Genomic DNA, 16,840 nt, shown 5'->3' on the forward strand with positions numbered 1-16,840 from the left:
CGATCGTGGGTGAGATCGTTGTATTTCTTTAGAATAAAAGGACAACTAGACGCCCGTGATTTTGTTAGCGAGATGGAGTTTGTGCTAAGTGAATGATATTATTTTTGATGTTCCAGGCTCTCGAGAGAAAAAGCAAAACTGAATCTTTGTTCGAGTTTGACAGTAAGATCAGTGGTTAATCAGATGCAGGAAATTTAAACTATTCTTTATTAGCTAAATATTTATTTGTGCTTACATTGGCATATAGACGTACTCCTACTTTGATATGTGTGCATCTTGATTTAGAAAATACTGATGCCTTTTATTAGGTTAGATGAACAAGATATCAAGAATATGCTCAAATTGTTTACATGTGAGCAAAGACAGTTATCTTGTTCACAGAGTACGTCAGAAGCTCGGTGCCACTTTGTCCAACCAGCCTTGATTCGGTGGCCCACATCTTCATCGATATCGCCATCTTTCTGCAACATGGACCCCAAATATCGAAAAGTGTCTCTCTCTGGTACCCCTTCCCATCAAGGCTAACCTCTCCCTCCTCGTGCCTAGTAGAACTGAAACTGCACCTCATGTATTCAATTTTAGTTCTACTAAGCCTAAAACCTTTCGATTCTAGAGTTCGCCTCCACAACTCTAACTTTTTATTAACCCACGCTCGGCTATCATCGACTAGCACCACATCATCCGCAAAGAGCATACACCATGGGATATCTCCTTGTATATCCCTTGTGACCTCATCCATCACCAAATCAAAAAGATAAGGGCTCAAAGCTGACCATTGGTGTAGCCCTATTCTAATTGGAAAGTCATCAGTGTCGCCATCACTTGTTCGAACACTTGTCACAACATTATCATACATATTCTTGATGAGGGTAATGTACTTTATTGGGACTTTGTGTTTCTCCAAGGCCCACCACATGACCTTCCAAGGTATCTTATCATAGGCCTTCTCCAAATCAATGAACACCATATGAAGATCCTTCTTTTGCTCCATGTATCTCTCCATCAGCTGTCGTACCAAGAAGATGGCTTCCATGGTAGACCTCCTAGACACGAAACCAAATTGGTTTTTGGTCACGCTTGTCAACCTTCTTAAGCGGTGCTCAATGACTCTCGCCCATAGCTTCATAGTATGACTCATCAGCTTGATTCCACGGTAATTAGTATAACTTTGAACATCCCCCTTGTTCTTGAAGATTGGTACTAAAATAGTCCGCCTCCATTCTTCCGGCATCTTGTTTGACCGAAAAATGAGGTTGAAAAGTTTAGTTAGCCATACTATCGCTACGTCTCCAAGGCCTCTACACGCCTCGATGGGGATACCATCAGGACCCATCACCTTGCCTCATTTCATCCTCCTTAACGCCTACTTAACCTCAGACTCCTGGATATATCGCACAAAACACATGCTGGTATCATCAAAGGAGTCGTCTAGCTCAATGGTAGAGCTCTCAATCTCTCCATTGTAAAGGTTGTCAAAGTACTCCCGCCATCTACGCTTGATCGCCTCATCCTTCACAAGAAGCTGATCCTCTCCGTCCTTGATGCATTTGACTTCGTTGACATCCCTCGTCTTCCTCTCCCTAAACTTCGCCTTTCTTCGTGTTTAAACGTTGGTAGAGGTCCTCATACGCCCGACCCCTTGCTTCACTCACCGCCCGCTTTGCAGCCTTCTTCGCCACCTTGTACTTCTCCTTGTTAGCTGCACTCCTGTCCAGATATAGGCATCTGAAACAGTCCTTCTTCTCCCTAATAACCTTATGGACCTCATCGTTCCACCACCATGCATGTATCCTTAGCTTACCTTATACTTTCCTTAGTCACCCCAAACTCCTCTACAGTGACCTTCCGCAAGCAGGTCGCCATACTCGTCCACATCATGTTTGCATCGCCTCGTTCCTCCCAAGGGCCCTCCTTAATAACCCTCTCCCTGAAAGCCTAAGATGCCTCACCCTTGAGCTTCCACCACTTTGTTCTAGTGACTTTGGCGCGCTTACCCTGCTAGACACGGATCCTAAAGCGAAAGTCGACAACCACCAACTTATGTTGAGGGACAACACTCTCTCCAGGTATCACCTTACAATCAATGCAGGCGCGTCTGTCTTCTCTTCTAGAGAGGACAAAATCAATCTGGCTAGAGTGTAGACCACTACTGGACGTCACTAGATGGGATTATTTCTTCCTAAAAAGGGTATTAGCTACGACCATTCATAGGCTAGAGCGAAGCTCAGGACGTCTTCTCCTTCTTGGTTCTTGATGTCATAGCCAAAGCCCCCATGCACCCTTTCAAAACCTGTGTTAGATGTACCCACATGGCCATTGAGGTCTCCTCCTATGAAGAGCTTCTCACCAATAGGTACCCTCCTAACTAAGTCCTCCAGGCCTTCCCAGAACTCCCTCTTGGTGCACTCATTGTGGCCTACTTGTGGGGCATACGCGTTGATAATATTGAGGACTAAGTCCCCAGCAACCAACTTGACAAGGATCATCCGGTCCCCTTGCCTCTTGATATCCACAACTCCATCCCTGAGGCTCTTATTGACCAAGATGCCTACTCCATTTTTGTTTGAAGTTGTCACCGTGTACCACAACTTGAAACCGGTATCCTCCGCCTCCTTCGCCTTATGTCCCTTCCATTTGGTCTATTGGACACATAGGACATCAACACGCCTCCTCACCGCCGTATCAACTAACTCTCGTAACTTACCCGTCAGGGACCCTACGTTCCAGCTACCTAAGCGTATCCTCCTAGGCTCGGCTAACTTCCTTACCCTCCGCACTCGTCGAGTCAAATGCGGAGACCCTTGCTCATTTTTCACTACACCGGGGCGTCGGTGCAGCGCGCCACTAAGGATGCGGCGACCCGATCCTTGCTCACTTATCACCGTATCTAGATCAAGATACGGCGCGCCACCAAGAGGGTGACGGCCCGACCCTTGCCCATTTGAGACCACACCCGGGTTCCGATGTGGCGCGTCGCTAAGAGGGTTACGCCCCCAACAAGGTTCCTTTGGGTTTCATCTCCATAAGAGTGGCTGGGTTTTTACGTTGGCTCGCCCCGCCTATCACAACCCTCCTCCTTTACCCGGGCTTGGGACCGGCTATGTTGAGACAACATAGGCGGAGTTAACTGTCTCTGTCATACCATATAGAGAATATAGACCCATGCATAAATAGTTTCAATATTTTGGCAACTTAATGTATGATGCAGATGATCACCTCTCTAATCTATTTCATTAATCTTCTTTCCGATGATACCATATTTTTATATGTTGCATGTACAGGACCTCAACACAGGGGTTGCACACACTATAATAAGCAGTGTATGTTTGGAAACGACATGTATCTAAAGATCATGTGAGCTTCCTTTTAGATTGATGTGATCCCTTTCTCCACCGAAAACCAAGTGCTACCTGCACAAAATAACCTATTCATCTGTCAAAAAGAGGTGCAAACTGGTAAGATTATCGTGCATGGGTCTATATTCTCTATATGGTATGACTTGGACGACCCATCGTCCCCCTTTCCCCTCCCCCTCCCGCGCCCTTCTTCCCGGAGCCCTTCTTCTAGGAGCCCCACTGTTCAAAAACTAGGCCGATTCAACGATTACTAGGCCGGTTAATCGCTACTAGGGGCTTGACCGTGTCGATTACCATTAATCTCTTGTGTTAATCCTTTAGCCTGATTAATCAGTCCGAAAGTCCGATTACTAGGTATTTTCCCGATTAACTACCACACTTGGTCAAAAAAGTTACAATATTTTCAATGCATATCGCTAATACAGGCTCTACCCCTCCCCAATAAAGTAGATTTTGCGAAGCTCCCGCTTGATTGAAGCCTCCAATAGCTTCATTTCCACTATTGCCAAATAGTTTCTTGCCCTCCCAGACCAGTTACTCATAGTTTCCCAGACCTCATATTACAGGAGCTCGATCACCATGAGGAGCTCGTCCGAGAACCGGAGGACGCCTTCAATAGGTTAGGTGGTTGAGGTGTAAGAGGGGTCGTACCCTAGGTAGGTGGTGGAAGAATATAAAATTCAGAGGTGAGAGGAGAAGAAGTGGAAGGAAGGAACGCGGCTTCGGCTAGTGGATCCTGATTCGCTCCTGACCTTAAAGATTAGGTCATGGAGGAGAAGCGTACAAGTTTTTCTAGGATTTTAGGCTTCAGATAAGTAGGGAGAGACATATAGAGGCACATATACTATTATTTTTTCTTATATAAATTGTTTTAAGTGCTAATTTGTGTAGGTTGCACCGATTAATAGCCGCCCGATTAAATCAGTTAATCGTCTGAATTCCGATTAATCGCTACTCCCAAGCCGGCCGAGCAGTTAACGATTACCGATTTCCTTAACATTGAGGAGCCCAAGTCCTCGGGTCCGGCGTCGCCGGCATAGACGAGCAGTGGCACGTGGCCGGTCTCGGTGCCGTCGACCTCTACCAGTAGCTCGTAGTGCCGCCTAACCTCCTCCAACGTCTTCCTCTAGACGGCGGCGGATATGGCGTCCTACATGGCGGCCCTGTCGTTCGGATTCGGCAGTGTGGCCAACGCGTTCTCGAACACCTTCTCCTACTCCCACGTCCATGTCCCGAAGCTGGAGCCCTCCTTGCCGCCGCTGTTATTGCTCGCCTCCTCCACCGCCATGGCCGACCTAACCCAAAACGAAAGGGGAAAAATAGAAAACAAATATCGAGCTTCATGGGATTCGGGGAGGGAGGGGTCAGAGGGAGGGTTCTATGGGATTGCGGCGGCGGGATAAGGGGTGGGGAAGAAGGAGGGGATTTGGAATTGCGGCAGATTTGAGGGGAATAAATTGGGGGCTTCCTTCCCGAAAAGAGAAAGGGGGGAGAAGTGGGGGGAGGGAGATCTACCGCGCCGGGAGGGAGGATTTGTTACCGTGAGGAGTGCGAGTGTGATATTTTGGATTCACTGCGCTGCGATGCGCAAGGACTGCAGTGTTGGGTTGTGGCGCCGATTTTTCTCGAGGTGGTAGTATTTTTTTGTGTGGCTAGAACTAGAAAATGCGGTGGTGGTTAATGGCTGCTTATCAAACTTGCATTCATCGACCTGCTAATCGCACGAGATAGACGGTGGCATGGTTTATAGACAAGCTTATCAATCAATCATTTCTTGATTTTATATACGGTAATTATGTGATGTTGTAGTTTTCAGACATGATGACGCCATATAGTGCAAACAATTGGCACGTGGTATTCCATCTTGTTGCCCAAACTTTTTTACTAGCTGGCCATATATCTTCTCTGCTAAAACTTATTTTCGGTATCTTTCTCCGCATTTTTATCTTTCATTAACTCATTTTTTTTTTCCTTTTCAGTAGTACATTTTCCTCGATGACGATTGTATGCGGGTAACTGTTCTGCCAGCCTATCTGGAAATAATTTTATTGAATCTGGTCCACAAATGCACATGCGTGGATCAACTTGAGCCTGTATTTATCTCTCCTGCACATGCATCAATTGTTGAAATTGATCCCACAATCAAAATTTGTGGACCAGCTCCCATAAAATTATTAACACGTTTTATCTTGTTTTATGTAACATGTACTTCCGTCATAAATAAACTTGTAGCTGACTGTGTATCTGACATATTTTGAGACAGAAACTCGAGTTCCTGTTGGTTTAGTACATGTTTGTGCTTCTCAGAACAATTGATAACTCCCAGGTCTACTAGAACACGCCTAAAGGGAGCGGTTGGACAATTACTTGCTCGTTAGATCGTGAGTTGGAGACCTATAGGTGTTCGTTTCAAGGTTTTTGGAATTTCTCCTTGCAAGGCAAGAGGGGACCGAGTAAGAGAGGCACTTAGTATATTTAGTATGTTTTCCTTAGACATTGACGCAATCCATTTTCTGGTTGACGCTGTAGGAACTTGTTTCAGGTAGGGAATAAAACTAAAAACTTGGAGATTTTTAAATATACAAATAAATTTTCAAAATCTGTCATTTTTCGAAGTATACTTATTTTTCGAAATCTGAATAACTCCCAAATCTGTACAGTTTTAAAAATATGAACATTTTCAAATTTGGTCACTTTAAAATATGAACATCTTCAAATTTGGTACACGGCTGATTAAATTTTATTTTACAGGCCGGTGTGACCAATTTTGGGCCGTCCAAGACGGCCGTCGAGTGGACCTGATCCGCAACGGTTTTCGTGGGCAGAATATTTATATTTCCCTCTGAAAAAGAAAACCGACTGGGTGAGGCTGTGGGTCCCGCTCTCGGACGATCAACCCGCTCCCCTCTATAAATAGCCCCCCACTCGATCCTCCCCCACCTTTTCCCCCAAATCAGACAGCTCCCCAGCGACTGCAGCCGGCGAGATATGGCGGCGACGAGCCATACGGACTCCGGCGCCGTCCTCAAGCTCTCCTCCGCCCCCACAGAGTACGCCTGCGCGCGGCGGCTCCGCCACAAGCTGCTCCTCTCCTACCTCTCCCAGCAAGGCCTCCACCCCACCTTCCAATCGTAAGTGCTCCCGACCCCGACTCCGACTCGATCGATTGCCTGCTGCTGCTAATGCGGTCGCCGCGCGCGTACAGCCTGGTCCGGCAGACGGACGCGCACCTGTCCGCGGAGCATCTGCGGCAGCTGGTGGCCGGCGGCCTGTGGGGCGAGGCCCTGGACTACCTCGCCCGCTTCCTGCCGCCCGGAGCCGGCGACGACGACATCCTGGCCCGCCCCATCCTCCTCTTCCTCCACACGCTCTGGACCTTCGCCAACGTCGCCGCCAGCACGACGCACGCCACCGTCGCGTCTGACATGCACCTCCACGACTTCACCGTTTGTCTGTCCGTCAGCCACAGCTTCCTGCTCCGCACTATCCTCAACCTCATCCTCCACAAGCCGCCATTCCGGTAGGCAGCGAGCGTGTTCAGCTCAGTCCTACTATTTTTTTTTTTTTTTGCTTACTTGTCTTCTGATCCACGACCGAGCCTGTTTGCAGCGCCAGCCTGAACTGAGGCGCGATAAGGAACAAGGCGGCCTCCATTGCCTGTGACCTGGCTCGGGAGTCTCCAGAGTTGAGCCGCCGGCTGCTACTGCCGAGCGACCCAGGGACCCCGCGCGACGTCGTTCCCATCTGGTTCGTGCATTCCTCCATCTCCTCCAACATCAAACCTGTCTGTCTTCACGTAATGTTTATCAGGCCATGTTTGGCTACCAAACTTGTATCTCTCCTCTACTATGATTCTGTACCAGTTGCATGCCAATGCTGATGTATAGTGTTGATCTCTTGCTTTTGCTAGTCCCCGCCAAAGGCGTTACGTGAAACGACCGCCCCGCCGCGCACCGGCACATGCCATAACTAAGCTCTATCTCAACAAGAGGATGAGGTACACACAGCATTGACGAGATCATCGAGTTTTCTCACACATATTGGTGCTAATTCCTTGCTTTTTACAGCCTGCCTTCTTCCAGCCCCCAGCCTGGTATCATATATCCTCCTCTTTACAAACATCTTCTGTTGGCATGAAACCAACATAGCTCATATAACCTCTACATATGTCAGGGCTCTCTACTTAATGATCCTTATCTATGTTTTTTAATGGCAGGAGCCAATCACACCGAGTCACTAAACAAGGTGGCGGGTCTTATCAGTAAGACTATTCTTGCACATTATTCTATTTCCAGTTTATATGTGCGTGCATCAATTGACGTCTTGTTCATAGCATTTCGTACCTTGACATACATAACTTAACATGGTATTCTAACTTCATGACATCTGGAACATATCTGATTTTTTTTTCTCACTATTCTTTGTTTGAGAAATCGCTGGGCTTATGTGGGTTTCTATCTGCTGATAAACTTACGCGATGATATGCAGAGGAATGCTTCAATGCTGGTGTATCTCCGATGTTGCTTGCATCAGGTCAGAAGAAAGGTAATTAATTCAAACTTGCCTCAGTCTGAAGAACCACACTTTTTGTGTACTTGAGCCAATTTCCATTGCGCTTTCTGTCTGGGCTTGCCCAATCCTTTAGGGCAGCATATGCATCTTTCCTTCACTTTCTGCTAATGTAGCCCGGCATGGCATTTCTGGGGGGCATGCAGTAGCCCATCTTGTCGATTAAATGGATCATTATCCGTAACTAGATTGAACTAACTCACCTTACTCTGTGCCTTGCATCTTGCTTGTTTACTAATTTGATGCTCTTTATCTTACACTACATAATTTATGTTTGTTGCTTTTGAAATTGGCATGTTAGATACTTAGAATTATGGTTAAGTCACTTTGTGCTATGGCTTATAAGCCTGTGATACTTCAGATGCTACATTTTGTGGCATCCTCCGTGGTTTGTTTCCTTGGCACATTGTTTGCCCCTATATTTAAAAGTCACACTAAAAGAATGCAGTGAAAAACTATCCCATAAATTATCTATTGTATTTTTATTTTGTTGGTTGCTCATATTTTATCCATTTTAAATGTACATGGTAATTTTGTATAGCACTCCAGTGCAGCACTTCATTAAACTTGGTGTTGTACTTTGCATTTTTGCGGTGCCTGCCAACTCATTAACATTTTTATTACTTCCAAACTCACAATGAACATCTTAAATCATACTTCTTTAGATAAGACCGACTGTGCTAGCTGTCTAGTTGAGGGGATACATGCACCATTGATTGTAGTACTTCATTGATTGATGATCGAGTCTAGGAACATCTTCCCCTAAAGTTTCCTCTGCCATTCCTTCGTTGGCCTGATAAATGCAGTCCTTATTATGTTTGATGTTGTTTGTTGCATTTTATAAGTGTCTAGTTACCCAATAACACTTTTAACTGCCTGGTTGCAGATGGTCCTGGTGCTCCAGTCCTGAAGACCAAGATTAGTAGCCTAACACATCCTGCTAAAAACATTGGCACCTCATCAGTTCCAAATGCAGGTAATTAGTTGAAAGCTGCCTTTTTGGTTGCTTGCCGTCATTTAAACTGAAAACTTGTTTCAGGTGCAGATTCAGGTTTAACCGTTTAAATGTTTTGACCATTTTTCAAACCTAGACGAATCTCCATCTGCATGATTAGTTCACGAATTGTTTATTGTTGCTGTAGAACGTCCAACGAACCAATCAATGGGCTATACCTATAATCCTCCTTTGTAACTGTTAAATTCTTCGCAGGTGCTCCAGTCTCTCTCCCTGCCAAAACCTCTGGCACCTTAACTGCAACAGACGCAGGTAATTAATTGAACACCCTCAACTGTTTTCATTCAATATAGGAACTCAATCTACACAACTTACAACTGTTAGTTGTTAGATAAACTCGATTGCTGATACTAATATTTGACCTGTGATGTTCATAGCTGATCATGTTGCTTTCTTCTGTCCTTAACCACTTTGTTCCAATGGCAAGCTATTTGTCAAAAGTGTGGAAGATGTTCTTTTGTTACTCATGCATTTGTTAGCTTCCCCAACCCTTTGTTTTATGTATGTCCATGTAGTCCCAGGATTGCATTTGCATCCATGAGCTGGTATTTCGCCTAGTTATATGATTCATCGTTCCGATATGTATTTCGCCTAGTTATTTTTTAGTTTGGCATCTTTTTTTGGACTTGGGACTCGTAAACGGCTGTGTGCATCCTGGTTATGCAGAGGCTGGATGTAATTGCTTTCTCAAAAAGTAATAAAGCATCCTTTATCGAAAAAAAATCCATGAGCTGGTAGGCTTATGTACTGCAGTCACACCTTTATTGAGCTTCAGCAACTTCGTATGTTTATTTTATGATATACAGTTCCCACCATATTTGAGGATATTATAGAAAAATCAATGAAGAATTTACAATCTTTTTACATTAATACATAAAAATAGGAAAGTAACTTGCGTGTAGACTCTCAATTTAGATATTCACAGCCTCATCCTTAACATTTATTTGTTCTTTGAAATAATGACTGTTAAAATCATAACCAAGTTTCAGTTAAGGGCTTTTCTGCCTGGATAGTATTTAATCCAGTGACACTAAAGTGATACCACCCATCCATTTTGATTTGCACTATTATGTATGTTCATTGTAGTCCCAGGATTGCATTTGCACCCATGAGTTGGTGCGTTCATTTTTGCGATATACAGGTCACACTATATTGGAGGATCTTACAGGAGAGGCAATGATGAATATTATAATCTTGTTACATTGATACATAAAAAATAACGAAAGTAACTTGAGTTAGAACTCTCAATATCTCATGTGCAAAGCCTCATCCTTCACATTTCATAATAGTGCAAATTTCAGTCAAGGGTTTATCTGCCCTTATATTGTTTAATCCATTGATACTAAAGAGTATAAATACTTGGGCAGGCACAATTAATACCACCCAGGGAATTGTTTTGAGAAAGCATCCGAGGACAGAGCACTCAGCTGCTCAGGAAGAACCTGATCTGAAAAGGCAGCGGACATGCACCAAACTGGTAATATTTACTACAAGTGGTTGCTTTTACAAATATGTCAATGAATACATCAATTCCGATTGAGACTTGTAGCAATTAGTATGGTGGCTACAAATCACTCATGCTTACAATAGTGGCTACAAATCACTTATACTTAAGATGGTGGCTACAATCACTTTTTATCACTATTTTACTGGCCCCTAATGTTTTTCCAAGTAATTAATTGCCAGTGGCACTAATTAGATCAAAGGGCAGCCACTAAAAGGAATAATCACACACAGTCACAATACCTGGAGAGGTATATCTATACAGAAACAAGGCTGTATGATGTTAGGTGACTACTGATTAGTGCCATGCACTTTGTTCCTCACGGCATCACACCCACTTCAATGTAGGGTACGGCATGGCACCAAGTCCTGTCATTCATATTTGTTTCTTAACAAGTAAACAGCGGCCGTCATTTCTTCAGTTTTGTGCTGCAATATCTTGCATGTAAGGTGCCACATTGCACAGTATTTAACTGCCAGAATAATTGCTGGGTGCAGGCAACGGATCTGCCGCAGACGAACTTGGATTGAACTTCATGGCGTAACTAAGTGGTGGCCAGATTACTCCTGTTGATAAGCTCCTGGTGTTGTAGAATAGGTTGTTTTGTTGCTATCTGCGCTAAGTTATGCTAATGAACTTCAGGGACCAATGGTATACTATATCTTGAGTCAGCGTACTCGTGTTGGTTGGTTTGGTCAGTTCTCATGTAATGCCACAAGCTCCTGTTATATCATCATCAGTGTCAAATCTATGAATTTGTCCGTGCCAGCAAGTATTCATGTCGATAGTTAAGCTGCTTTGCGTACTTACTATGTACAAGTACACTGTTTTGATTCTGCAGTTGTTTGCACTTGCAAATTGATTTTGTTACCAGAATACAAGATTATTTTTTTGCTTATTATCTATCTATGTACTATAATTTACTTATGGATTGAAATAATAGCCTGCGTGTACTCAGAATTTGGATAATCCAGCCTGATTGGAGTAAACCGGACAAGTACAGTGCAGTCTTACTGAAGAATTTGCACCTTCAATATCAATAGTCTGTCAGTGCAGTCTTACTGAACTGATGACGACCTAACACGGAGAAATGCTCGACATTGATATTGAAAGATTCACTAAATGTACTCTCAAGGGTGTATGTCGATAAAGGCCCCCCCTTCAGGAACTAAAGAAACGCCCGTTTGACATCGAGTCATATATTACAGACATGGTGCATGATAGCACTAATTTATGTGATAGCACTAACTGAAATCCATTTATGCAACAATAGTTATTGTCATATATTACAGACATGGGAGCATAAATAGGTAACCAAAACAATAAGAAAAAAAAACCACAGCTGCAGCAGCTCAGAGGATGTCTTATTTAGATAGCAGTAATCAGAGACTTGAGGATTGCAAGCCTTCTTCAGCTCCAGACTGGTCACCGTACGTTCTTCAGCTTCAGACTCATACGTCAGGGATCTTAGCAAGCTGCAACACCAGAGCAGCAGTGGATAGTTAAGCAGTTGGACATGATTTATATAGCCCCTTGACTAGCTTGGTCATTTGACGTCCCTATGAAACGTAATAATTCCAAGCACTAGCTAGTCAATAGTCATGCAGGACTACATAGAGATCAATTCATCTGGGCTTGGGAAAAGGCAAATTGCTATGGCCATTTTACCTGCATTTGGCACTGATGTTGTCCCAGAGTTGGTCCGCGAAACTCAAGCTCCAGAAGCGATTTGAAGCACGAAGCGAGGCACTGGCAAAATAAAACAAGCAATGTTAAGCTTCAAGAGCCTGCTGATTGGTTAGAGTAGAAAAACAAGAGTGATATAAGTGCAGAGACAATTGTAAGTGGCTAAGCAAAATGATAAAACAAGTATGGACTAATTACCTCGCCCAGATGACTGAAGCTTCTGACGCTTACCAGCATTTAGACATTCCTCTGTATCATTTATCATATATATAAGTTAATCACTCGGCACATAATAATAGGGATTTTCAGACAAAGGACTAATATAAATAAAAACAAGGGCATGTGGCAGAACCTAAATGCTACGGACAGAAAGTCCAGAGATGGATATGTAAACAAGAAGTATACTTATGAAACACTAGTTTACTTACCGACAAGACCCGCCACCCGATCCAGTGACTCATCCATGAATGCTGCGAGTAGAAAGCATATACAAAAATCGTTAACTATGACATGTATATATATATTTGGAGTTGTCAAGGTGCATTTCTTTGATAGAAACATAAGATGTTTGTTAGGAGAGAAGGATATGCATACCAGGAGTATCTGGGCTTGAAGATTGCAGACTGCAAAATCAAAAACTCTGTGGTTTCATTTCAAGTTTCGGGACTCTAGATTTTACCTTTCATTTCTTTTTCGTTGTACAAACTCCGTGGTTTCATTTTCTTCTAGAAATGGAGCCGGGAAGCAATTTCTGTTTTTAAATATATTTACTAGAAAATATTAAAGAAAAACTCATGCTGGTGTCATATCTCACATTGTGTCATACTTTACACTAATACATGCCAAATGCCACCTTAAACTTACCTCTAACCCACGCCTACATCCCCTAGATAATCTCCCGCACTTCAAGTTACTCCCTCAGTTAAAGGGCAATCATGTGGGAACTTACCTGAGATGCTTGCACGGACAGATACATTCACAAGGTAGCGCTAATTGAAACCCATTTATGCAATATAATACTAACTTTCATACATAGATCCCTGCAGCTTGCATTACATAGCTTATGACTAATTCAGATACTAAGACATGAGCACCAAAGGTCCTAGCTACAAGGCTTGCAATCCTCAAGTGGATAACACAGTAGCATAGCTCAGAGAGCACCAAAACAATCTATTACGCACTGGGAGCCTCTCTTCACATAGACAGGAAAACTAGTAGTAAGAAAGTCACTAGCAGTAAAACGATCTTCGGTTCACCATCGATTTTTCAGCTTCAGACTTGTACATTGACGCCTGCACTCAGCAGCAAATGCTATGTCAGTTAATAACTCAATATTGTCCGACAAGTAAAATGCATAGATTAGTTGCCCGTCAGAAATGAATCAGATGGGTCCTTGACTAGTTGGACATTGGATGTCTCTGAGAAACATAACAATTCCGAGCACTAATCATGTATACAGAGAGCAACTAATACATCCACAACATGTCATTGGATGGCTAAGTTTTTAGCCATTTTACCTGAATTTGGCACTGATGTTCTCCCAGAGTTGGCCTGTGAAACCGGTGCTCCAGGAGCGATTTGAAGCGGAGTCAGGAAGTTAAGCACTAGCAAAATAAATAAAAACAATGTTAAGCTTCAAGAGCCTGCTGATTGGCTGGAGTACAACAAAAGAGTATATAAAGACAACTGCAAGTGGCTAAGCTAAATGATACATACCTCGACCAACCGAAGGAAGTGAAGCCCCTTGATGAAGCTTGTGGCGCTTACCAGCTTTTAGACACTCCTCTGTATCATTTATCACATATATAAGTGATTTCCCGGACAAATTAAGTGATTTCCCAGACAAACTAAGGACAACTATATATATATATATATATATATATATATATATATATAAACAAGCGCATGTAGTACTTCTGCTTGTAGCTGGACCAATCAGAACCTAAATGCTACGGACAGAAAGTTCAGAGATGGAAATGTAAAGAAGAATTATATGAAACACTAGTTTACTTACCGACAAGACCCGCCACCCTATCCAGTGACTCATCCATGAATGCTGCCATTAGAAAACATATACAAGGATCATTAAGTATGAGATGTATATGTGGAGGTTACAAGGTGCATTTTTTTGGGTAGAAACATGAGATGTTTGTTAGGATTTACTACCAGGAGAGAAGGATATGATACGTACCAGGAGTATGTGGAGTTGAAGCACGCAGACTGCAAAATGAAAAGCTCAGGATGAGTATGTGTAAATGTGATGTCAAAATTTCAGAATTATTCTTTGTTTCGTTGGTCCCATGAACTAATCACATATACATGTTGTACCTTGCCCTCTTGCTGAGATAGAGCCTGGCGATGGCAGGTCCCCGTCCTCGTGGTCGGCGCCCAGGTGGCCGTTTCACGTGACGCCTTGGCCTGGCGAGAGCAAATTAAAGATGATACATTTCAGGAGGTGTTGATGTAGGCAGTTATAGTACCGAATCAAATTGAACGAACAGGCGGAGGAAGGAAAGCCACCTGAAGGGGAGCAGTGGGAGCATTTGGGCGTGGTCGGGAAGCTGCATGAGGCGATACAAGTCCGCATCCTCGCGAGCCAAGAAATACGCAATGCTCGCCGCCCTGATCCTCGTCGATTTCCAGTCCAGGGAGACACTGATTGATTAAGTAGGTTCAGTTACGCATGGACCAAGTAAGTTGGACACAAAAATGCAGAGACTTGATGGGACGATTTGGTATATATGCAGGAACTGATGAAGTAGATAGATATGTTTTGGTGTGACAAAATTAGTAGTGTACGAGTAAATGGGAGCTAGTACCATTGCTGTGGTGATTCGACCATGGCCTTGACGATGGAGCGGAGCCTGGCGCAGCGGCAGATGACCGTGGACAATGCCATGCCGTGCTGGTGCGCGGTGGATTTGACGGATCCGTCGGTGGCGGCGGCGGCGACGTCGGCCAGGGCCCAGAGCGTGTGGAGGAAGAAGTGGAGGGCGTTGGAGGCGACGGTGTTGCGCGCGTTGAAGCGGCCGAGGTAGTCCAGGGCGTCGGCCCAGTGACCCCGGGACACCAGCCGCCGCAGATGATCCCCGCACATGTGCGCGTCCGTCTGCTGGACCATCCTGCAGCCACCATGGATTAGGAGCAAGCAAAGCAATCGAGTGAGGCCGGCCGAGACTCTTACGATTGGAAGGTGGGGTAGAGGCGCTGGTTGAAGAGGCAGGAGAGGATCATCTTGTGGCGGAGCCGCCTTGCGCAGTCGAATCCGTCGGGGCCGGGGAAGACCAGTGTTTCCGTCGCCGCCATGTCTCGCCGTCGCCGGCTAGCTGTGCTCGCTCAGGATTCAGGAGTCTGATTTGGGGGAAAATTTGGCGGCTATTTATCAAGACGAACGGGTCGAGCGTCCGAGAGCCGGACCCACGGCCTTCCCTTCCTTCCGTTGGTCGTTTTTTTTTTAACTCTCACAGGACTTTGGTTAGGTACAATATATATAATTGGGCCCAAAGGGCCTTGTCATAATGGGCTTGTGGATGCAAAAAAAAAATTTCTTTTGCATTTCCACCGGGTACCATCACCCTCCCTTAGAGCTAGTGCTTCAGCAGGTTGGCCCAATAGGGATCCTACGTCCTGGGTTTTTCAAATTTCTCTGGTTTTTCCCGGTTCTCCGGTTTAGGTTGGATTTCTCTGTTTTTTTTTTCATTTTTCTCCTTTTCTACTTTCTATCTACTTTTCATTTTATTCTCTTTTTTTAGTTGTGTTTTTAAATCCAAATATTTACAAACTTTCAGCAATTTTTTTTAAAAGTTCAAACATGGATAACTCTGTTTCATGTAGTGTTTCTTAAGGTGTTCTCATTAAGTTTTGATCTAGTTTCGAACAAGGAAACCTTGTATCTTCATGTCGATTTCAGGAATTGAGAACCTTTGGAAGAAAATCAACGCATTAAGTGACCATGTGCCAGCCCCTCTATTTTTCTCTCAAAAATGGCCTCACATGTCTGCTTCCTCTTCGTCTCTTTCCACTCTCAAATGGAAGAACGGTGGCGCTACTCTGCTGGCGGCGCGCATGGTCCCGTGAGCGGCATCGAGTTCCGCCCCGTCGATGTAGATCTCCAGGGTGTGGTGGTCGCTGCCGTGGCGGGGAGCTCGTGCTCTAACTGGATCTTCGGGCTAAGGAGCTCTCGCCGGCGGAGGGGAGTCACGAGTCAACGAGGTGGGTAGCGTCGGTGAATACTCCTTTGATCTCGTGCTCGGGGTTCTTTTCCTTTATAAAATCGTACTGTTGGGGCTTTCCCAACGGTTTCGAGGTCAAAAAAGAAGGAAACAACCGAAAAAAGAATAAGAAAAAATGGAGCCACATCTAAGAGACATGGAGGTTGATATGTGGGCCCAGGAAAATTACGAAAAACCATAAATTATAACAATCTCATGTTTGCCCCTAACCGTTTCAGCCTTGCCATGTCAGCCTGAAAGTGGGCCCCACATGTCATAATCATGTTTCACTCACTTGCGATGGCCGATCGGTGGTTCTTGTCATGTTCTTACTTTGGAGGCCTTCTCTCAAAAAAATGAAAGATGGTCGTTTCTTGTTGTTAACCTGGTCTTAGTTGTGGTGTGATAAGGGGTGGCCTGATCTTCTCAGTAAGCAACGGTGGTGATGATGATCACGGGGTGAATTGCAGCGGAGGTAACTTGATGAAGTGGATGATAA

General features: G+C 44.4%; 2 protein-coding genes and 1 pseudogene across 2 annotated transcripts; 1 reads left to right on the forward strand and 2 right to left on the reverse strand.

Moving 5' to 3' along the window:
• Nucleotides 1-1,580: 1,580 nt before the first annotated feature.
• On the reverse strand, nucleotides 1,581-4,356 carry LOC124671098 (annotated as a pseudogene).
• Nucleotides 4,357-6,704: 2,348 nt separating this feature from the next.
• Nucleotides 6,705-11,306, forward strand: LOC124678608. The gene is made up of 10 exons (XM_047214474.1): nucleotides 6,705-6,876; nucleotides 6,966-7,103; nucleotides 7,267-7,353; nucleotides 7,424-7,449; nucleotides 7,573-7,617; nucleotides 7,845-7,901; nucleotides 8,812-8,901; nucleotides 9,136-9,192; nucleotides 10,308-10,417; nucleotides 10,942-11,306. The coding sequence occupies exons 3-10, from the start codon at nucleotides 7,349-7,351 to the stop codon at nucleotides 10,972-10,974; spliced, it is 423 nt and encodes a 140-aa protein (XP_047070430.1). The 5' UTR covers nucleotides 6,705-6,876; nucleotides 6,966-7,103; nucleotides 7,267-7,348; the 3' UTR covers nucleotides 10,975-11,306.
• A 2,309-nt stretch (nucleotides 11,307-13,615) lies between these two features.
• On the reverse strand, nucleotides 13,616-15,468 carry LOC124671099. The gene is made up of 8 exons (XM_047207528.1): nucleotides 15,315-15,468; nucleotides 14,950-15,252; nucleotides 14,651-14,785; nucleotides 14,459-14,548; nucleotides 14,322-14,350; nucleotides 14,145-14,186; nucleotides 13,847-13,915; nucleotides 13,616-13,734 (listed from the first exon to the last, which is right to left on the reverse strand). The coding sequence occupies exons 1-8, from the start codon at nucleotides 15,434-15,436 to the stop codon at nucleotides 13,616-13,618; spliced, it is 909 nt and encodes a 302-aa protein (XP_047063484.1). The 5' UTR covers nucleotides 15,437-15,468.
• Between the last annotated feature and the right edge of the window lie 1,372 nt (nucleotides 15,469-16,840).

Source organism: Lolium rigidum, chromosome 7 (assembly GCF_022539505.1).
Source record: "Lolium rigidum isolate FL_2022 chromosome 7, APGP_CSIRO_Lrig_0.1, whole genome shotgun sequence".
Classification (NCBI taxonomy): domain Eukaryota; kingdom Viridiplantae; phylum Streptophyta; class Magnoliopsida; order Poales; family Poaceae; genus Lolium; species Lolium rigidum.

What these genes read in the sequence shown, in the direction of transcription:
- LOC124678608 (XM_047214474.1), top strand. An exon ending in TTCTTCCAGCCCCCAGCCTG is followed by an intron (nt 7,450 to 7,572) that starts GTATCATATATC and finishes TTTTAATGGCAG; the next exon opens with GAGCCAATCACACCGAGTCA. An exon ending in CTTAACTGCAACAGACGCAG is followed by an intron (nt 9,193 to 10,307) that starts GTAATTAATTGA and finishes ATACTTGGGCAG; the next exon opens with GCACAATTAATACCACCCAG.
- LOC124671099 (XM_047207528.1), bottom strand. Translation starts at nt 15,436, where the DNA reads ATGGCGGCGACGGAAACACTGGTCTTCCCCGGCCCCGACGGATTCGAC. An exon ending in CTCTACCCCACCTTCCAATC is followed by an intron (nt 15,253 to 15,314) that starts GTAAGAGTCTCG and finishes TGGTGGCTGCAG; the next exon opens with GATGGTCCAGCAGACGGACG. An exon ending in TTCAACTCCACATACTCCTG is followed by an intron (nt 14,187 to 14,321) that starts GTACGTATCATA and finishes TTCTAATGGCAG; the next exon opens with CATTCATGGATGAGTCACTG.